Genomic DNA, 23,407 nt, shown 5'->3' with positions numbered 1-23,407 from the left:
ATGACATTAAAGTGGACTGAAGCTCAAGATGCTGTTCTCTCCACACTCAGAATAGACTTTGACAGGGCTAGACTTTGACAGGGCTTGACTTCCCTCTTCAACTATTAAAATGGGTTTAAATTGCACTAACAAGGTTTAGCAAAGCCAAAAGGATGGAGTGACAACTTCCTGTCCCAAGATGCCTTGAGAAAAGTAGCAGCTTGGGAGATCACTACTTAGATTTTAAGCTCTCTGGGGCAGGAACTGTTTTTACAAAGGGCTCCTGGCCCATGACTAGGGCTCCTAGGCACAAAGGCAACACATATAAATAATATTTGACCCTCATTTAACAGTCCTCCAGCAAAGGCAGAGAAGCCAAGCCGGGAGATCCCCGAGAGCTAACAAACACTTTCTGGACTCCACTTTGAGGCATCTCTCTAGGCCACAAAGGAAATAATCAAGAAACTTCCTCTCTCTGCAGTTGACCTTTAAGAGTCAACCTAAAAGACCAGCAAAGACTGGTTGCCTGTTAGTGGTTCATCTTTAAAGGCTAACCTAAGCCAATGGAAACCTTAAGGATACTCTCAAGAGGCCACTTGGGAGTGGGGGTTGCCTTTTGTAAGTGTGTCGCCTTTTGTAAGTGCGTCCTTCGTTCAAGCTTCCCTGTACGACTGAGAAATCCAGACATATCCTTTTGCTTTCATTTCAAAATAGTTTCATTTAGATTTGTTTTAAATTACATTTAATGGTGAGGGGAATTCTACACGCACAGGTGAGAGGGACCCCGATCCAACTCAGAGTTGCATGAGGCCCAGAGATTAGACTCCTGACTTCTACAAGAGCGTCACAAATGGGGAGGCAAACAGATTTTCTTAAAATATTCCCTCCCAGCCAAAAGTCTTAGCATCTGTCTGGAGAAAGCTAGAAGCTCTGGTTCAACTGAACACAATATACCAGACAGTCAGTCTTAGGGGTCCCCAGGATGTGGGAAGAAGGGCTTAGATATCCTGTCTACATGGAAGTGGGGAGATACCTGGTGCCAGTGCTGTCTGTCTGTTTTTTCTGTAAAGCCACTTATCCAAAATGATCTTTTATGCCACCCCCCTTATGCATGGAATAGCTTCCCCACTGCTGATGAGTGCAGATGAATGTGATTTAGCTGCAATTAAATATGAAAATGAATAATCCAGGCTACCCCTCCATGTTGCCTTAATTTATCTCCTCAATCTCCAGGAGCTGCTTCATTGGAGTGCCACGGAATCCAAGGGTCCTTGATACAGAACATAGGTCCAGTTAGCTGCCCACTACACAGGACCTTGTAACAAGTTTATGGATGCCGGGCAAAAACCTGGCCAAAATCCCACACAGCTACTTACCAGGAAGCGGACATCGTCAAAGCCGTTCAAAAGCAGCTTACTCTCATATTGCTGCAGGCCGATGGACTCCAGCCACTCCCCGACGCTCTGCTCCAGCATCCGTGAACCTGACGAGAGAGGAATCGGCAGACGCTTGAAAAGGGAAAAACCATTAAGTCGGTAGCAGCGGCACTCTGAGGAAGACAGATGGCATTGCCACATCATAGTCGCTACCGTAAAGAAGCCAAACTATGGACCACAGTACAAGTCAGAGGGTAGACAACTCTTCTTGCACACACAAACCACGGACAATAAGCTCCTGGTGCTGCCCATGGACTGAGGCTTTAATTTGTATCCCAGTTATACTCAAAAACATCCTGCAAGAGTGAGCTATTTAGAACCATTTTGGGAACCACAGCATTACATGCATGGCTTTTTAGGCTTATGCACGTTTCTTGCCAAGCATACGAGCGAAGCCCAGCCCCCAGAGGGATGCTGATCAAATCCTTGTCTCATCTCAGAGGGCAGCAAACTTTCAGCCAAGGGATCCCAAGTCAGAAGTGCAGGTGCAAGACAGTGGCGAGAAAGCGCTCACAAACACATACAGCCGCGCGGGTCCTTTCATCCATGCAACTTCAGGTGCAATACTCTGTACACCAGGCCAGCGAGAAGAGCCATTAATACCGGAGACACAAAGCAGCTAAAGAGAAAATACATCTTCATGCAGCTGAGAGAGACACACACAGACACGACGGACTTTCATAAAGCGGTAGCAGCAGCCAGACTAAAGACCAGCTGTCCACAGGAAGACATGCAAGACAGAAATAAAGCACACAAACTGCAGCAGAAGATATGAAGAGTTTATACTTTTTTCCCCTAAACAGTCCCGAAACAGGCAAACCATGGTAACGGGTCCTCTCTGCTATTTTGTTACGAGGAGCAGAGACGCGAGTGACAGCGAGACCGAGTTTAGGAGTCCTGGCATTGTCATTTTACCACCCATCCAGAGGCACCACATCCCTGCAGGCTGCTTTGACTGGGCTGGGCTGGACACCAGATTCAACATCCTAGACCAGAGAGACTACCTACACTGCAGCACTGGGTAAGAGAGTGAGAGATATAGAGAAATCAGCACATTTTCCACCCAGTGCACTCCATCCTGCCCGGTGTTCTGCACAGGGCTTGGATTTGACCTTCCTTCATTTTTCTCATCTAAGTGCAGATGCTGCCGTCCAAGCCCCTCAATCAGATGGAATGCAGCTCTGGGGAAGGAGGCATTTCAGTTCCTTGCTCCATAACCAAGCCACAATAAAAAGGAAACCGAACACACACACACGCTCTCCTCTTCCTGCAGTAGCTCATGTCCATGACATGCCCCGGCACCTCCTTTCAGCCATTCGATAACTGAGAAACTCATTCTTCAAACGCCCTGCAGAAACCATATGGGCAAACTCTCCCTTCCCCAACCCTGAGAAGAGAGTCCAGTAACTCGTTGCTTTCCTCTAGCAAGACTCCAGACATTAGATATGCCAAGGAAAGAAAAGTTCAGAGACGACCTTTGCATCCCACTCCGAGCATTTGGTATGCAAGACACGCAGAATTTCTCCAGCTTCCTAGCACATCCGTCTTTCAAGGGCATATGCAAAATAAAGAGGACCAGGAACCTGGGGTTTCTTGCTTTGAACCTTCTCATCAACTGAAGTTGTTCTGCACATTCTAAGACATCCTTCCCAGTCCCAGCAATGCCTGCAGAACGCAGCGCTCACTGTGTTATCAGAAAAATCTCGGAGTCAGGGATCCCACTGCTGCACTGGTCCACAGGAGAGTTCCTCTGCTAAGCAAGCCGTGATCAATTCGTTCTAGAGAGCTGGCGAGCCTTTCTAATGCACACTGCCGCACCCGAGATGCAGAGCTCAAGGAAGGTTTCCGTCTCCCTTGCCTAACACAGTCCGTGCAGAGGGACAGCATCTAACCCTGAAATTCAAGCAGCAGCTCCTGTTTGCCCAGGGACTCCACCCTTCCCCACTATCGTTTCTGGTCTGTAAGCAGCCAGACAGCTGTGGTCTGTACCAAGCAATCAATGGTGTGCCCTTGCAGAGAGCTGCAGCAGAGCGCTTTGTCTGAAGGCAGTGAGCTCCACGCTTGCTGTTCCACTCTCAGTCCTGTCTCTTGCTCTCACACTGCCTCTCCCTTCCCTTCCCTCCTCCTCCCAGCACTTCCATCTAATATACCAGCAGTGATCAGACTTCAGTACAGAAGCTGCCGAGGGAAAGGAGGAGAGGGGGGAGAGAGACAGCAGCTTTCTAACTGTCAAGCTGAAATTGCCGACTTTTCAATATTTACTCAATGATGAGCTACATGGCTTGGTTTTCAAAAACGATGTTACCAGTTCGCTTTGACAGTCTGACGTAATTTGCTTGGAATTTATTTATCAGGCGTGAGGTGCAGAAATTTCCTGCTGCCCTAACACAAGTGTGTCTGGAGGCAGCCGGGCATCAGTGTGGGGGACTGAGGCTATGTCAGCTCCTTCCTTGGATTTTTTAAAAATACTCAGGCTTTAGTATATTTGCAAACCTCTCTGCCTTTAACAGTGGAGCGACTGTCAAATCTTGAAATTTGCTGAGATGCCAGCAAAACAGGTCAGGGGCAGAGGCTGGATTTTGGATATTTAACACCCAGGGGGAAGGGAGGGGAGAGGAGGTGTCCCAGAGATCAACCATCTGAGGTCTGTCAGGATTATTTAGAGAAGCATAAGATGCCCTTGAATAATTTATGTCTGCATATTGTAAGCAGGAGAAGAGTGAATTAGCCCTTATATTGCTCCCTTGGGTCATAGCTGTAACAGAAGTCTGATCACAACTTCAGTTTACAGAGAAGGTGGAGAGACTCTAAGTCCTAAATCTAATCAGCTCCCCAAAACCCTGAGAAAATTATATGCAGAGCTATGATTTCTGCTAAGAGTCTGGCCTAGGTTTCAGATATAAAAAACAAGAGTAAAAAGCCTAATAATATTTCTGAGGACACTTGCTCTTTAGAAATCTTAACAAAACAGGACCAAGATATTAAATTCTGCTTATAGTGCAGTCATTTCCCCAGGTAATGCAACAAACTTTAAAAGTGTTAAGGTATTAGGGCTGAGTGAGCCCCCAGAAGGGTCCAGTTATGGAAAAAGTTTCCGTGTAATAGCACATGGCAATTGTTATTTAAGTGCTGACAGTGTGCTTGATGCCACACACAGGATGATATGGTCCAAAGCCCGAGAAATTTTCTTAGAGTAGACTGTACTTATGCACGGGGTCTAACAGGTGTTAGAACATGGCTTGTCTGGAATTGGAGACATGACCAACTTATGTTATAATAAATCGACAGGAAAATCACAGGCTGTACTCTGGGTCTTCATTGCAGTCAGACAGTACAGTTCAGACGCAAAATGCACCAAACTTCAAGCAGTGCAATTATTGGCACTGAAAGAAGGATGAACAGGGTCTGATGGGCCAGACCATTAGCAAAATGTTCTCCAATCCCTCAAGGTGGGATATAAACCAAATCAAGCCCATTAAACAGGATATATAGGCAAAGAGATCTAAATCATTAGCCATTAGTTCTCTCAGATGCAGGAAATATAGCCAATGTTGAGCACTACTGGGATTAAAACTGATCAGTCAAATGCAGAATGCTAACGAGCCTCCCTCTTTGTCCAGTAAAATGCCATCCACATTTCAAGCTTGTGTCTCCAGCTAACTGCACAGTTAGCTCAGAGTCCCAAATACACTCCCTGTCCAGAGCACCAAGCCTCCTGTCTACATCAGACTGATTGATTGTGCGGAGACCACTCGTCTCCTCCGGCTTGAAGAGAGAAACCCTGCCTGACAAATTGCTGTAAACCAGCGGGCATCTCACAGGTCTCGCCTCCCAGGGCCAGCAGCCAGAGCTGCTATGGGCTAGGGATCTGCAGTGCGGTGGGGTTGAGTTTCCATCAAGGAAGCCATTCCCCTCTACCCCGCCCCTGATATTTTTTGCCTTTTCAACACATGGGAAGGCAAAGTCTGTGCAGAAGAAATGATCAAGAGCAGGCTGTTAAAATAAGAAATGTGAGACTGCACAACACACCAATTTCTGCAGGGATACAGACCACAGGCTAAATTGTTGAAGCAATACAAAGCTTTTTGTTCCCAGGCCAAAAAAACGCTTTAAGATGGAGCTGAGGTGGAGAACAGATTGCTCTTTAAGAGACGGGATTTCTTGATCATCCAAGCCATTGAAAAGCACTTACAGACACAGATCAATGAATACACTTCAACTTGACAGAAAGGTTTTTTCCCCTAGTCTAAGATATCCCACCCTTGGGATCCAGCCAAGAAGTAGGTTAGATAGAATAGGTCATCTTCCCACTGGCAAACCAGAAGTCTGATCCCTGTTGATTGGGCAATAAGTTCTAGCCCAAATACTGTAAAAAAGAAAGCCATCTGTCTTTGGTAACGGGGGCCATATAGTTACCTTACTATCTGCATGTGTCTCAAATGTATTCCTCACAACACCCCCATGAGGCAAGGCAGGAATATTATCCCCATTTTACAGCTGAGGAATGGAGGCAGAGAGAATAAGCAACTTGCCCAAGGACACACAGGAAGTCTGTGGTATAGCATAGATTTGAACCCCTGTCCCCCAAGTCTTAAGCTAGTGCCTTAACCACTGGACCACCTTTCCTTCCTGTTGGGCCCTCTCTTCCCTGCAAAACAAGAATCAGGTAAGTACAGTAATGGAGCTTGAAAATGCAGGGGCTCAAAACAGATTCATTCCATAACTCACTGAGCAGGGCAAACCAGCAACCCAGGGTACGAAACTCTGGGGTTTGACTACAGATACCCTCCCCAAATGCCACCTGCTCTGGGAGAGGTAAAAATAATCTGGGGAGCTCCTTGTCATGGTCTCTGAATGTGTGAGATGACTTGCATCATGAGTACAGCTCAGCAGATATACTGCACAACACAGGTAAAACTACAAAAGAGATGCAAAGGTTTAGCTCTGGCCTAACCACTTCCAAGACAGCCGCACTCATGCCTCCTGGCAGGAAGAGGCTGGTAATGCATTCGCCAAGTTCTAGTAACTAAAAATCATTTTTGAGGGGTAGGAGAGAAAGGAGAAGGAAAGGGGAAAAAGAAGAAAATGGTAAATTTTTCTACTGGAAAAATGCTGCAATTCTCCATCAGCAGTACAGCCTATAGAAAAATGTATGGGGTAAGAACAAAGCAGCTGCATGTGTCAGCCCATTTCTGAAAAACAAGTGTCCATTTTACCAAGATCTCCCTGCACAATAGCTGAAGCAAAAATGGAATCCCTCCCCTCAGGCCTCTTTATTAATGATGTCAAATCAAACAAACTCCTGGCTATGGCTACAAACTGTCCTGCAAAGGGGGGCTGTCAAGAAAGGAAGATGCTAACTGGTCACCATTAGATTGGACCCAAAATATATCCTATTTCAATGCACACCCGCTGCGGTCCTATTTGACTTGAGAGGCAAGTCCTAATCAGTAAGCAGAGAAGCTACAGCAGTCACAGGACAGACTCCCACTGAGAACAAATGATGGGTACCTCCTGGCCAATGCGAAACCCAAGCAGCAAACTGCAATAAGCTACGGTTTAGTATGGCAGACGTGCACTGTGTGCAGAGATACATATTAGCACCTTATCGGAGCTGAGATGCTGTTCCACTGAAGCACTTAAATGCAGCACTCTGGGTTTGGAAAATGTAAAAAGGCAGGATTTCTCACTGTGAAGCCCCCCTTTGCGTTCTCATGGGTCACTCCTCCAAAACACCGGAACAGAGGCAAACAGAAGTTTCCGCTAGCCCCTCCCTTTGGCAGCTGCTGATTAAGGGGGATGAGGGGAGAATACGTGTTTAGGGAACAATCTAGGGGAACAGAAAAGTCTCTGCCATAAAGAAGTCATCTTAGATTATGCTGGAGACAGAGTACTATTATTTTCCCACCCTTGCTGCCCCTGCATCTGACTAACACCAAAGGGGGAAAAAAAGATCATTGAGGCTGATCTTTGGACAAATTGGAGAGTCTGCCAAGAGCAGCCTGCAAAGCGCCAAACGTACAAGAGGCGGCCATGGCCATTGTATTACAAGTGTTGACTAGCAATGGGCATCATCCCAAATTCCGCCCATAAAGCACTTATTACACACACACTTTCAGAGAGGACAGAGGGTGGGAGAAAGGAAATATCTGCCACTTTACACATGGGGAACTGAGGTACAGAGAGATTAAACTATTGGCCTAACGACACAGGGAGCCTGTACCTGAGTAGAGAATTCTTGAGACCAAATCTCCTGAATCCCAGCCCAGTGCCTTAACCACAAAGCCATGCTTCCTCACCTAATTCTACCATGCTCTTGGCCATCCTCCATTCATACTTAAAGGCAGTGACATAAGAGGGAAGGGTTTTTTTTGTTATCCCATCTCCATAGACATTATGAGCTTCCCATAAAATCATTCCCATCACAGGCTTCGTAACTGTGAATATTAGTGCATCCCTGAGGCAGACAAGATCTTTTATGTTCGAGCATCAATGCCTTTTCATCAACTTCCCAGGGGAGAGAGCAGGACTGGCATCTGGAGAGCCTGAAAAGGATCGTCCATCCTTTGAAGGCAGTCTCCTATATAAGCTTTGTTCAAGGGCTTCTGCTCCAAGGCATTTAGAAATGTTATTTATAGATTTGATCTGTGGAATATTTGTGGGAGCCTACAAGAGACTCCAACATGAAGACAATAAGGAAGTTCGTTCTAGGGAGTCCGGGTTCTGAAACAAGCCACAGGATTGGAAAATGAGACTTCTTTACATAGCTGGCTGCCACAGTTTGCATACAAGACAACTGGCTGACAGAGCTGGAGATATGAATTTAGAGGCAATCCATGATACCTTCATCTCGTATTAAATCTGGATATTTTTGTTAAGTGAGATTACAAGATTGAGAGAGAAAATGTTTGAGACCAAAGCCTAAATTGAACCTCTACCAAACAAAGAATGTGTTTTCTTACTCATCTCCGAATGGACATTGAAAAATTCACTCCGGCTTTCCATTCTTGGCTTTAGGAGGAGAGGGGAGGGGAGAGAATGGACTGAGTAATTCCCAGGAAATGAAATCCAACTTTTGCTCCAAAGAACTCTGCTGTAGGGTTCATCTCGTTTAGCTGTCTTGGGAACCCAGACACTCATGTTTTTCTTCATCTTAATCTTATTTAAGAGATTTTCTTCTGTCTAGAAGGGACCATGTTACATCTAAATACTACAAGGAGGAAAGTCTGGCAAATTAGCACCTCAAAAGAAGCAGGTAGGCTGGAAGCACATGAAGGGAAATGCCTCCTGGTCACATCAACCATCACAGGAGAACAAAAAGCTTGAGACAAACATTTTGGACAGAGCTGTAAACCTAACCAGTTTGATTTCCTCTGGGGCTATACTGAGACCAGCAACAAGTGGAAAAACTGGAAATCATAAAGGTTTCAGTCTCTCATCGGGCTCTTCAAAGACAACCTCCAGCCCCAGATTAAATAGATTTGGGGAGGGTTGGTCTTTCCTCAGTCCCCAGCCTCCACTTACAAGCATCTTAATCTCCTTGCCCAGCCACAGCCTAAGGTCTCTTTCATACACTAAGAGAAACACAATGGTTGTGCAGCTTTGTCCAGCAATCCTCTACTGCTTCTTGGACTACGCCGAGTGCTCTTTGAGCTGCTGTGTTACCTCAAGGTCTTGACACCATTCACCAAGCCAGACAGAATCTATCTGCACCCCTACTGTTACAGTACTATTCCACCAAAGTATCTTACCTACCTAGTGGGTAGAATTTTGCAAATTGTGCTTCAGAGGTTCACCTCTCCACCCCATGCATCAGAAGGCACCTCTGAAGATATGATGCAATTCCTAGGGTAGGTGGTCTTTGTACTGGATTTTTGTACTTTTTACCGAGGGATGAAAGTTCACTGAGGCACCAGAGTGCCCAAGCAGGTGTCATGCCCTAGACACTTTTGCCAACCAAGAGTTCACAAGTCCTGAGCTTACAAACGAGGTATTTTTTAAAATCAGTTTGGGGTTATTTTTATCTGCAATTAGACTTGGCACCTCTCTGACACCACAAAGACTAGAAACCATTCTTGTAAATTCACAGCTCAGATTCTCACGGAATCACCTGTCTGCAGGAGCCTAGCCTTGAAAAAAAAAACACACTGCCAAATTATTGAGAGATTCAACAGAACTGCAAGAGCTGACATCATCCAGGGATCAACATAAAAAACTAACAGCCTCTCATTTCTCAGGAGGCAACAAATCTAAGGCAGCCAACTTCCACCTGACTTTCTATGACGTCTGTCAATTTTGGTCTTAAATTAAGGAGTAAGAGTCATTACAGAGTAAGCCAAAGCTCACCTTCCTGCTAGGGATGCGGTTACCACTTCTCCAACCCTCCCTCTCACCATCCAATGCTTGTGGAGAAGGAGATTACTCACATTATATGACGTAGGTGGGGTGCTACATGAAAGGTAGATAGGCCACCAAAGTCAGGACACTGACATCTGTGGTAGCACCGTACACAGAAGCTATGACATACGACTTACGATCCTGGTCCTCTCATTCGTTTTCCCTTCTGGATGCAAAGGCCGGTTGAGAAAGCTGCTCACAAGAAGGGATCTGCCATTATGTCAAGCTTTGACTACAACACTGTAGTTGAGCACAGTACCTGAGATCCTCTGCTGTTCCTGAGAAAAGTCAATGCCTTCACCGATGGAGCTCATGATTTTCTCAATCTGAAAATATAAAAACAGTATATTGCCACAATAATTGTAAAGCCTCAGCAGACAGTGATAGAGGCAGCCTTGGGAGCTTGTCCCCCTGCAGCTGCTAAAGGTTCCCAGGTGACAGGGAAGGAAGGGAAGTTAAGAACCCCACCAAACCATAAGGGTCTTTCCTTAGAACTTGGCCTGGAAAGGAGATTTTCTTAAGAATGAATGAATCAAAGGAGAGAGGGGGTGGGCTTGGGCCTCCCCAGATCCCCATCCTCCCCAACTGCCGTTACAGTCCCGTGAAAAGCCACCTATTTCTCTGCATCAACAGAAGGAACTCACACAATTCCTCTGTGGAGCACCAAGTTTTATAAGGGGGAGAGAAGGCCTCAAAAACCTAGTTCATCCTTGACAAACATGCAAATCCTCCTTTACCAAAAGAGAAGAAAGCCTGAGAAATGCAGTTCACATTAACACTTCTGTGGCATGCATCAGGTCTGCTTCACTTGGCCTCTGTTTCTTGACCACCCTCCCCTGCCTCAATCGTTCTAACAAGGCTCTTCTACTGACAGCAGGGCTGAACAGCCAATGTGAGCTCTGAAAGAGATGCAGTTTGCAAAAGCAGCAGCATTCTGGGATAAATGATTTAACAGCCTGGAAGAGGGAAGAAAAAACAACCTTATACCCGGAAGTAAGTAGCTCAGAGCCCACAGCTCCAGGCAAACCCCATCTGATTTTCAATCATAGTCAAAAGGAAAACCAAAGGAAATTTTTATTGCCAGGGATCTGTCTTCCCTCACCATCTTCCTTCTTGGACCTGGATTTCATCATCAAATTTGCCCCAAAATTCAAGTTTTGTAAGTTAAGATTTTTACAGAATCTAAAAGACCAAACAGAAGTTTTACTGTACTTTTTCTTAAATGCCAATAGAAACATTTTTAAGACAAAAATTATCCCTGTGAAATTGACCAGGCTAATTTCATTGTCCAGGTTGAGAAACTCAAAAAGTTGTGCATCAATAGTGTAATTAAAACGTAATTGTCTGCTCTTAATTACAACCTGATATTGTCTCATGAATAGCAGCAGGAGACCCTTAGGAGGCTCAGATTCAGTTTGAAATCTGGGTGTTTAATCCTACAACAGCCATGCAGGAAGTCTCAAAAGTAAACCCCCACCTCCCCATGAGAGATTTCTGGTCACATCTCGAAAATGCCCTCTTGCAAGATTTTGGTGCACTGGCTGCTGGATGGGATGCAGATGATCAGGGACATGCAACAAGAGTGGGAAAAAAATTTACAGAACTTATTTGGATCTTAAGGAAAGATTTGGGCAAAAGATTATTGGTAGGGGCAGGGAAGATTCTGACTTGCTTTGGACCTGCTCATTGGCTTTACAAAAGCAACCTGCCTGAAATTATCATTTGGGAAAGCTGCTTAAATTGCTACTTCGATGGCACTCACCCCCCAGACCAATAGGCTTTTTTGAAGGTATCAGCCATAAAATGCTCTCAGGGAGTTCGATGCCCAACTTCTGATGAAATTCAGTGGGAGCTGGGAGCTTAATTCCCTTAAGCTTCTCTGAAAACCCTCGTCATGAAGGACTTCAGTCAAGTTAGATCTCTAATACAATCCTTCCCATGTATAAACAGTGGATGGGACAATTCACTTGTCATCTTACATCTCTGTATCATGAAAGAAGCGCCATGCAATCATCTGTAGAAGACAAGGATTTTACTAAGGTGTGAGGAGGATGCATTGCACCTAGAAGCTATGGTCGAGGGTATTTCTAATGTGTCTAAGATAGTCAGAACTATTTTATTGGGGGCTTTGACAACCAGTCTGAAATATCAGCTGGTAAAAACCAGAGAGGAAGGTATTGAAATATTTTCTCTCCCCGTCACTCCCAATGGGGCATACAGACGTGCCTATCTATGGAGGCCTTGAAGCCTAACGCTGGGCTTTAAAAACACCCTTCAACTGACACAGACACTTAATGGGAAAATTCAGATGCTCTACCTATAGATCTCCCCCTGCGACATCCAGGGAAAGAATATTTATTACCTTTCTTCCCATGGTACCTTAAACAGGACTGCCTAACATTCAGCTGGTGAGAACTACTCTGACCCAAGTTGTCAAGGGATTGCAGATCTTAGTGGGTCTGATACTAAGGAGACAAGTCAAGTCAGTGTAACACCAGCTATGTATGCCAAGGTTAACACAGCCCACCTTTGCTCTACAGAAGCCTGACAATGACAGACAGGTGAAGGAACTAGCCAGTCTGAACGTGGCAGTCTGGTATATAAAGGTTTTGATTCATAGAACACAAGCTCATTTACAGCTTTAGTCAAAAATACAGACTATTTGTTCGAAGTGATCGAATTTCCTCCTCTAAAAAGATCTAACAGTAAGAGGGGAAGGGGGGGGTGGCATGAATATCCATACTGATTTTAGTGGGCAAACAATAGCAGCCCTTTAAAAAGCCCAGCACAAAAACAAGCATGTAGCAGACTGTGCAATTTATCTTCCAGCATTGTGATCTCTGAAGTCTTCTCTTCAGATAAAAATTACAGGACTGCTCATCATGTCATTTGATCTCTCCATTAAGGCTCAGACATTCTCGTTCAATAGGAAGCCCTGGAAACACAGCTTTAAGGGACAGAGGAAAGATCTCATTTCTTCAGCTAATCGACAGCCTCCGTTTTAAATCCGCAGCTCTGCAATACTGACACAATAGAAATGTGGGATCAGCTAAACTGGTGCCTATTAAGAGGAAAAAAAACCTGAATTTAAAAGTGAACCTGCCTCCCACTGAGAGCATCAAAGGCAATACCAAACGGATGCTTATTACAGTTTGCAGCTTCTAACTTTTTCGTCAGCTGTGGATGGAGAAGGGGGAAAAGCAACCTCCCCTCTTCCCCACAGTGCTCCTGAATCTCAATTTTCACTTAAAAACACCATTTCCAGCCCTCAAGGTTGTGATGAAAGTAGAACGGACAACGGTGATGTCTGCCTGAGTCTGCAGACAGCCTGGAACAAACAGAAGTTATTGCTCCACACCTCTCAGTGAGACATTGACTGGGGGGCGGGGGGAATTTTAGTGTAAAAGTTAACATTTTCACTGCTGATAATTTCACCAGGAACATCTCTTAAAGTCACCAATCTTGAACTGTCTCCTACGCCTTCCCAGCACCAAGTCTCCAGCTGACAAAACTGCAGCCTTCCACAGTGCACTTATGGATTGTTGCTAATAAAATCCACTGAATACTGAAGGTAAATGTGGGGACGTTGTAAGATAAGTTTACTATGCAAATAAACACTGGGGCTATTGTATTGATTGCCTTATTTCACCTTCTATATTTAATCATTCAAACTTCCATTTTTTATTTGAAAAAAGGAACTGCAAGGTTTTAGGCTGCTGCCATAGAATCCCGAGACTTCACTGCAGAATTTGGGTCCAGTTTGCCATGGAATACATAGGCTTTGATATGGTTTAAAAAAAATAACCTATTGTTCTAGAGTTCCAGAAGCTTAAGGGCATTAAGCCCTGCACATTTGGGGTGATCAGTTAAGCTTGTTACAAGATTTTAAGCAGGTGCCACTATCTTTACCTCAAAGACATTCCATTCAGTTAAAGAAGTCTGAAAGTTTGAGCAATTCTTCCTTCCCAGATGACCTTTTGGAGCAAAATACTCACTTGACCCAAACCCAGTTTCTATTACAACCACCAAACACCAAGGAAAACTTTGGAGGCGGAAAAAGGAGGAAAACATGTTTGCTCAAGCAACCCCAGCTCCCTCAAACCGCTTCCCAGCGAGAGGCAAAGCACTTTGCCAGCCTCTCACACTGTGGAATGATTGAGCTCTGAGGACGTGAAGTGACTGCTGCCGGCACTGCTGGGAAAAAGATCACAACAGCATGTCTGAAGCCAATTCAATTCAAACCCCACATTTACACTCCTCTGCGCTTAGGAGAACTGACACTCAGCTGAATACCATCCACATGCACCTTGGGGAAACCCCTTCCCATCAGTTGCCTAGCATAGCAAACCTCCTATAACTCCCAGTGCTTGTTTCTAGGAGGGTGATTTTGGGTTCCCTTGGTACAAGCTGAATCCCTACTCCCACCCTGGATCACTTGCAAACCTGCTCTGCCACAGCAGGTTCTCCCCCAGGGATGGACAATGATGAAAGGGCAGGGAGGCTTTCCCCTCAGAAAGACCACACGTTTTTTCTCCCCTCTATGCTTCTCACGGAGGGCCACTGGTGCCAACAGGGCAGCACTCTGGCCCTACAGAAGGAGCATCCTGTCAATGACAAAGAACTCTCCTCAGTCCCTTCACTCCCCCCCCCAGCAGATCTTCCTTAGAAACTCACTTCTCTCCAGTGTGAGCCTGTGATGATGCTCAGATGCTACAATGAGGGAGCCCAACAGAAAAATCCAGACAGACTGTGTGTGTGTGGGTGGGTGGGTGGAAGAGGAGCTGCCAACTCAGCAGAAAAAGCTTTCCAGTGGTGCATACAGGGTTTTCCCAAGCCATAATCCAAGGAAGTAAAGACTAAGGTCAAAGTCTTTGACCTCTGTACTACTATAAGTGTTCTTGGTATTTGCTAGACTGCCTGGAAAGCCCACACGTTCATCTGAGTAATTAGGTGGGCTAGATGAATTCTCCAGACTTGCACAGTTAAATGTTGAATGTCCACAGGGGACAATAATATACAAACACTGGAGCGTAACGTAGTTATTACTGTGATGACCATGGCCTCCTGCCCCTCACTGGAGGTCAGCGTTCTTCTGCAGCTGGGTTCACAGCCTAAAGCAACTCCGAGCTCAGTTTAGCTGGTAGTCAGGCAGTTAGATGGCATCATCTAGCATCAGCCACAGCGGAAACTGAACATGTTTGGAGTGGACATAAAAATTAACCCCTTTTTCGTCCTTACTGTTACAGACAGTTCTGCAATAGAAGAGAGCAACTAACAATTGTAGACATTTTTAAAGGATTAACAACACTTGTTAACTTTCACTCAACGGAAGCTGTCTGCCATTTGTAATTTTCATTAACAGTAGGTCTTTATGTACAGCCCCATGGTGATACTTTACCTTTTGTAACCTTACAGGAGTTGACACCCATTAATTGTGAAACACTGGCTCTCTCGATGGGTCATCGAGCACTGAACTTTTTATTAGAATCTAAAGAAACCATCTCTCTTGCCCACTCATCACATGCTCTCTCACTGCATTTCAAGAGATTGATAGAAGACAACCTTAATCACCAGTATATTTTTTGCTTTTTCACAGCAGTTTTAAGGGGGTTGCAAAATTTTTTGATTTCAAATAAGGGGCTGCCAAGCTAAAAACATTGAGCAACACCAGATGAAACCATCTCAAAACAAAATGAATCAATATAAGAGCACCCATTTCCTAGAATCACAGAAATGGAGAGCTGAAAGGGACCTCAAGAGGTCATCTAGTCCATTTCCTGTCCTCTGCAGCATGGACAGAGTGTGCCAATTCTCAACTGTATACCAAAGCACGAGGACAAGGAATAAAATGGAGATATTTTGGAACAAGTATGAGGCAATGCAAGAGAGTTCTTAGGCTGTTTGTTGCTGCTAGTGAACTATTAAATACAACAGTGTTTAAACATAATGCTTCTACTCTGAGTTGGTTCTAGCCTGAACTCTCTGACCCCGGCTATTTTTGGCTTAACCCACCACATTCTAAGTAATGTTAGGCATTGCTCCTCCATGAGTAATTTTACATCTACAGGAGCCATCATAACAGTATTCCATCAGCTGACAACTGGCTTCAGAACAGAATGTCATTTTTAAAAAGGTTAAAAGAAAAAAACCAGGAAAAATACTTGCTCATAGCAACATAGTAAAGTCTAAGCTAAATACCTAGTGGAGGACATGCTTCATGCTGAAGATACTACTCCCCTCCCCCCACCCCGCCCCGGTACACAATGGGTGCTGGATTCGGACAGTGCACTTCCTCAAGAAGAGCCCTGACCTCACAGCTTCGGGGGATAAAGGCATCAACTTTCAGCATGAACAGCAACATGAGCTAAGCACAAAATACTGTCTGGCTATGATACAATCCTAGATGTGACCATTCATGCCTGGTGTCCTCAGACAGCCACCACTGAGATGGCCTCAGGGAAAGAGAAGCCCTCTCCAAGTGGGCACAGATCACTAGTCTTCCATGAAAACACTAGTGCCAAGTCAGGGACAATGCAGGTCTTCAGGGATTCTCCTCTCTTCCTTGAAGGCTACATATGAAAGAGGGTCTCTCTTGGTTGCACTATTCCACAGCCCAGCACAGCTAGCTCCGAAGTACTTTGCTCTCTCCCACCTTGAGAGACATGAAGCTGCAGAGCCCATTTTAACACAAGGTCTGATACCCCCCTACAGAGCTAACATCTCCATCCAGAGCCAACCAGTCCATTTATTCAGAGTCCATGGAGAGAGGCAAACAGAGAGGTGCATTAACAAGTCACTGGCTCTTTTATCATCTCAACCAGGAGACAGTCTCTCACAAGTCAGGCTGTCAGCACTGATTCATTTGCATGCAGGAGGCAAGGAAAGGAAACTTCATTCAAAGAGCACCAAAGCACCCAGGGACATGCTAATTTGACACTGACCTCTGCCACCAAGGCTCATCGGCAGCTATTAGAGTTTTTTCTGGTGGAGCCTAAGTAAAATGTGACCTATGATTAAAGAGCCCTCAGACGTGTCATCTACACAGAATGGGGAATTTTATGCCCATCCCCCACTTGCGGCACCAGCGATTCCCAAGGGTACCTCAAGGTTATCCCTACAGAAACACATGCCTGTGATCTGGATAGCCACAGCTGTTACAGTGGCTGAGATCTATTGGAGCCAAGGCTGTGTTATCTAAAATGGTTTTCAAAGCACCCCCACGAAAATAGTCAAAATACATAGCTGCCTTCAGCAATAATCAGCTCTGCTGTTCTGCAACTCCACCTCTTACAATCACAACCAAAACATAAAATCATCTTCCCTGCAGGATACAGGCCTTACAAAAATGGCTGTTGAGAGTAAATGTATATTTCCTTTAGCCAAAAGAGGGCAGCCTGCTGGAAAGGGACATTTTGTGTATGCTAACTGGAAAGGCTTTAAGCACTCCTTATGGAGAGAAGGAATAAAGCTGCCTTGTCAGCTAAGATTTCCAGAAGGCACTCATCTCCTCCAACCCCACCCCAGGCTTTTCCAGGGAGACTAGTATTAGAAAGTCAATACCGACAGACTGTTCAGGACACTGATCCAGGTGTGCTTTGCAAGTGGTCCCTAAGTTAATTCTGGGCCATGGAAAGATTGCTTCTACAGGGATAGCTCAGGGCACTAACAAGACAGAAGAGTTGGGGATTTTAGCTTTAAAATGTGTAATTAATTTCAGTATTTGTAAAGCCAGGCAAAGCATGCTGCAAACAAGGAAGGATGGAGTCAGACATGACACAGGCAGCTCTGTTCCCACCCAGCTCTACCAAGATACTGCAATCATGCAGTATCCCTATCATTCCAATCCTAGGCATCTTGAACAGGGATTGCACAGCATCCCAATCCATGGGCAGTCCGGCTTGAGTACATCATCCACCAGGCAGTAGGATGAGATCCAGTCAGTCCTTTTACTTGATCAGGATTTAAAAGCTCTGCCTCTCCATGTCAGATGGATTTCATTTAAATCCTTTACGCTGTCCAGAAGTACTCTAAAAGTTTCTCCTGACCCAGATGTCATTTTAGTGCCCCAGATGTATGAGTCACATTTACATAGCAGTTTACACTATACAAGTGTTTAGTTCTGTCACCACCCCTACAGGGAGTTGCCCCAATTTTAAAAGCAGACTAAGCCATTTGTCCAAAGCTAAACTGCAAGTCAGTCCCATGCGCATTCCTTATTCCTCTGGACCTGTGCATCAGTTCCTGAAACTAAACAGGCTAGAGACAGCGTTGAACAGAACGCTGTGGGTGTGGCACTTACGGTTTGGAGAGGGGAGCATCTGGTTGCTTAGAAAAATACCCTCATTTTTTTTAAAGCTCAATGGCAGACCCCATCACCACCACCACTTCCAACACCAAGTACACTCCTAAAAAAACCTTATTTTGGTATCACATACTAGGGAACAGCAAAAAAGAGCCATGTAAGCAGATCAGCTCTTGTGGAAGCTTTTCCCTCCCTACCACCAGTGACTAGGTAGGTTTAAAGGTGAATTGTGAAGGTTTTGCTAAAGTAGGTCTGTAAGATCCCAAAGGAGAGCACCGGCTGTGTAACAGCTACCTCCCTAAGGTACCCATACTCCAGGCTTCTTCCGCAAGTCCCTTCAGCGCCTAGTGCTTATTTGCCCCTTTGTTGCTAGCATACCACCACCTCATGCACCCTCCAAGACCTGAAGGGCCTTCGGGATCTCAGTGGGAAAAATAAACCCTGTGATGAACTTCCTCCACTGCTAACCCTTCTTTAGGTTTCCCCCTGCCCTTTCCAGGCCAATCATCGCATCACCATCCCCAGAAGCTTGACGGGTCACAGTGGAATTAGAACAAGGCCACTGGCTGATTGCACAGGGGTTAAAAAGTGGCAGCACACTTACCTCTATCCTGATTATTAGACTCTAAAGTTTAGTAACATACATGCAGACATAAATCACCCATACTGTCTCTACCATATGTACAGTTTTAGTGAATTACAGGGACACCCTCCAGTGCTGGCGTAATTAAGGATCCGCTGAGATTTGCATTATAAATCCTTATTATCAGGGGTTCATAAAGTTCCATGTATAAATTTGCCACTAGCTGAAACAGACAAGATTCCAGCCCCAACAACCTATTTTATTCTTGAAAGCCACAGGCAAAGTTTGGTTTAAAAGAGCTCAGTCATTTTAAATGGACATAGTTGCAAAATAAGTAAGTGACAAGGGTTAGAATTTCATTATTTTTGAACTCCTGTAACTAACAGAGTGATATATTTTTAAAATGAAGTGTCTCTACTGCACGCAAGCACTCAAGTCCTGATCCTTACTAATTTCATTTTGAGGTTTATATTTCAGACAGCAATGGTGCATCAGTAGAGTATGTGTGATTGGACAATTGGTTATTTTCAATTGTATGGATTTGCTGGCAGTGATTATCAAGCCAGCATTAGTTTGGGGTTGACAGGAAGGAAGAGAAACAAGACCATTAAAGTAAGTTTTAGGAACACGGATGCCTTTTTTGCTTGCAGGTGAAGTGTGCTCAATGGAGCAAAGAATGCAGCAAGACGGATATGTTTGATCCAGCACAGCAGAAGGCAGATACTCACTGTCTAGCAAGTCATTCAGCAGGCTGCTGCAGCAAACGGAGTTGCAGTGGCTATCTGGGTGGGTTACTATTATACAAGGGTGCTGAATACAGGAACCCTGTGAATGTAGGACCAGACAACAGCCATGAAATGTCTGACTTTTTTAAAACTGTTAAATTAAAAACATTACCTCAAGACTCAGACAACCTCTCCTTGTCATCTATCACACCTAAAAGGTGGGAATCAGTGATGGGCAATGCTGCCACCCTTAACTGACATCCTGATACAATTTTACAGGTTTCTCAAGGCCAGGGCGATCCTCCAATGTGAGGTAAAGAAGGATGGCAGTGACTGCTGTGACTACTCAGGCTTTTGTTGATTTCAAGAGGGAACCTTAACTTGGCAATTGAACATGGACCACCAGTGACAGCCCTGGTGTAACACGATCAGAGTACAGAGATTGACTCAGTGTTGCCCTGACAGCAACCCTCAGGACATCACAGCAGGGAGGGGGATAAGTTATTTTATTGGTGAACAAGAAAAAAGCAGAGATGTGAGCAGTGGGCAAATTCACTATACAGGGTACAGATCTAGGTCTGACATCCATATATGAAAAAAACCACCACAAATTCATTGCAAAAGTGACAAAAATGTCATTAAGTCTGAAAAACTGAAATGAGATTTTAGTTTTGACACTTAAGTACAATAGTGAACAGTTCATTACAAATACATAAACTAGATTTGTACAAAGGCTTGAATTCTCTAACAATTGCAGATTGCACAAAATGAATACATTACAGCCATAAAATACAGTAATCAAAAATATTTCAAAACAGGCAAGCTAGCCAAGTTGCTATTGCTTATAAGTTTCCTGATTTCAGTAGGTTTACAATACTCATCCTTAATATGGAAACTCCCTGACAACTAAACAAAGAAACCATGGGAAACCAGGGAAATCTGGCTTACATATTCACATTTATTAGTTCCACCTCTCCCAAGCACTTGGTATATTATAATATTCTTTTAAACACATACAGTTTAATAAAGCATATCAAGTCAGGGTGCCACACCGATGGCTGTAACCAACACTAGCTTCAGTTTCCAAGTTCTTTTCAGCCCCACTGCAGTAATCTAACCTCAAAGTGACAATGGCATGGATAACCATGATAAGGTCCATATCCAAATGGAAAGACTTTCTAAGGGCCAATAGGAAGCACACTTGATAAACACCATTCCCAGGGTATGTAGAAACAGCTGGCAACCCAAAAAAGCCTCTGTGCTGATATGCTCCATTCATCAGGGTGCAGACAGAATTTTTGATGTTTCTGCTGGTTGCTTCCCCACCCAGCAAGCATTAGGGTTTAGTTTGTCTCATTCAACTTCCTGACAGTTCACCCAGTTAAAGTGGGCACAGATGGGCTAAGGTGCTTCCACCATGGGGAGGAAAAAATAATAAAATAAAATCAAAATGTAGAGCTAGGCGTCCATTATAACAGAGACCATGATTCGTATTTCTTCACTGACCATGAAAGGTGGCAAAACATAATCTTTTTTCAGAGCAGCAGCCATATTAGTCTGTATCCGCAAAAAGAAAAGAGTACTTGTGGCACCTTAGAGACTAACATTTATTTGAGCATAAGCTTTCATGAGCTACAGCCCACTTCATCGGATGCATTCAGTGGAAAATACAGTGGGGAGATTTATATACACAGAGAACATGAAACAATGGGTGTTACCATACACACTGTAAAGAGAGTGATCAGGTAAGGTGAGCTATTACCAGCAGAAGAGTTGGGGGAGGTGGGGGCTTGAACCTTTTGTAGTGATCATCAAGGTGGGCCACAAGTACTCCTTTTCTTAAGGCAGAATCTGGCTCAACCTTGCTTAAGCATGCCCTTGGAGCAGATGAGCAATTGTCCCATAGTATCCTCTGGGATCTCAGACGGGAAGGAACGAAGCCACTCAAGAGTGACCGTCAACAGCTGCTGACACATCTCCACAAGGTCAATGGTATCAAAGAAAGTTGATAGATGAGTATTGACAAGCTCATTTTCTATCTCCACTAGAAGGAAGTAGCACCAAACATGCAGTCTCTGTACTGTATATTTAGTCCTTAAAACAAACCTAAGCGGGATTAAGAGACTTAAGTCTCCCATTATTCATTTTTCACCATCTTCTCTATAATCCAAAACTGAGAGATCTGTGCTGGGACAATAATTCTAGCTCTGAGGTTAGGTGACTACATAAACCACTCAGGGCTTTTATCTCTGTTGTTGATGCTTGGCTTCTGTCATCGGCGGAACCATTCCATAAAATTACAGCCCCATAAATCAGTTCTGTTGATTCTAGGTATACATAATATCGTAGACTCCACTATTATGGACTTGGCAGGATTAATATTGAAGGCCTGAAAATTTAATGCTGTTATTAATCCAAAGAGAAGTTAAGACGACAAGTTAGTTGCCCAAGAACAAATTAAGTACATAACAACAAACTTAATAGTTAGCACATTATGTCCTTCTCTAGCCATTTACATATTCCAAATACATTGACACATGGACTCAGGAGATTTGTCAATTATTTCAGCCTATTCTCCAACTGTTCATTAGTGATATGGAAACACATTCTCTCTTTTTCTGGTTTAATATGGTCTCAGAGAAACTGATTTGTATCAGGGTCAAGGAACTATTGGTTTATATTACTCTGCAGTTTACTTTTCAGTATGAATCACAAGACATAGAGCCCAAACATTTTTAAAAAACGGAATCTGTAACACTTTAAACTTCAAAATCACTATGATGGATTCACAATTTCAGACCACACCGTGCACATTTGCTTACAAGATCACCACCCCCTCTATATTTATGCAGATGGAGTCAGACCTAGAAAAAACAGTAAAATTCAATATTAAACACAAACAACTGCAAGAGGGAACTGTTAAAATGAAAACGTCTCGTTAACTTCAGTTTAGAATTTCCTTGCCAGCGGTCATTTTACATTGTATACACAAACAAACGAAAGCACTTCATAATCTGTGCTCCTGCATTTTCATAACACCTTTCAGCCAAATGCACCAACTTAAGATACATACCATGAATTGCAAGCTTCTCAGCAAAAAGATCATATCCATTTATGCATTTGTACAGCATCTAAGATAATGTGTCTTTGGAGCCTTCGGACCCTACCGTAATATTATACTATATAGGGATCACTTCACGAGTTACTGAAATGCAGCCATCTCTGGGGTACAATGTTGCAGCTATTTAACAGCACACAGCAACACTACAGAACTGTTTAAGACAGGAAGTAAACAATTAGTTAATTGAAGCTGCAAGAGAAAATTAAGGTAGGCAGAAGGCAATTAGAGTGAAAATTTGGCAAGGACATTAGCGCTGAACATCCCTGTTTTTGAAAAAAAGTGCCATGGGATCAAAATCATAGAATCATAGAATATCAGGGTTGGAAGGGACCTCAGAAGGTCATCTAGTCCAACCCCCTGCTCAAAAGCAGGACCCATCCCCAATTAAATCATCCCAGCCAGGGCTTTGTCAAGCCTGACCTTAAAAACTTCTAAGGAAGGAGATTCCACCACCTCCCTAGGCAACGCATTCCAGTGTTTCACCACCCTCCTAGTGAAAAAGTTTTTCCTAATCTCCATCCTAAACCTCCCTCACTGCAACTTGAGACCATTACTCCTTGTCCTGTCCTCTTCCACCACTGAGAATAGTCTAGAACCATCCTCTAGACTATTGATCAAAAATGATCAAATTGGTCACATTTTAAAAAATATTCGTTACACAGTATGCATAATTTATATTAACTGCATCAAAAGCTTCAATTCCAGAATGTTGGGGTAACATGCTACTTAGCAGTTCAAGAAAAACTGATAGCACAACTGAAGCAGCTATCCCAAAATGGTTATATTATTCCAGTATATTAGAAACAAACTAACTTAGCTACATACCCAGACTAGCACCTGTGATTGGTGACCTACAAATCAGAG

At 44.0% G+C, this 23,407-nt stretch overlaps 1 protein-coding gene across 6 annotated transcripts in view; it reads right to left on the bottom strand.

Annotated features, from left to right (window-relative positions):
* Positions 1–23,407, bottom strand: part of ANKS1A (ankyrin repeat and sterile alpha motif domain containing 1A) — a 155,314-nt gene that overhangs the window by 45,776 nt on the left and 86,131 nt on the right. For all 6 annotated transcript variants that reach the window (XM_084611084.1, XM_084611087.1, XM_084611083.1 and 3 more), the window contains 2 exons: positions 10,072–10,138; positions 1,356–1,462 (listed from right to left, as the gene is read on the bottom strand). In XM_084611084.1, the coding sequence (XP_084467210.1) occupies positions 1,356–1,462; positions 10,072–10,138 (174 nt within the window). The remainder of the gene's footprint in view (positions 1–1,355; positions 1,463–10,071; positions 10,139–23,407) is intronic.

Source organism: Lepidochelys olivacea (assembly GCF_965140295.1).
Source record: "Lepidochelys olivacea isolate rLepOli2 genome assembly, chromosome: 21".
In the NCBI taxonomy this organism is placed as follows: domain Eukaryota; kingdom Metazoa; phylum Chordata; order Testudines; family Cheloniidae; genus Lepidochelys; species Lepidochelys olivacea.
Note: the sequence above shows the minus strand (reverse complement) of the source record. Positions and strands in the feature narration are given on the sequence as shown.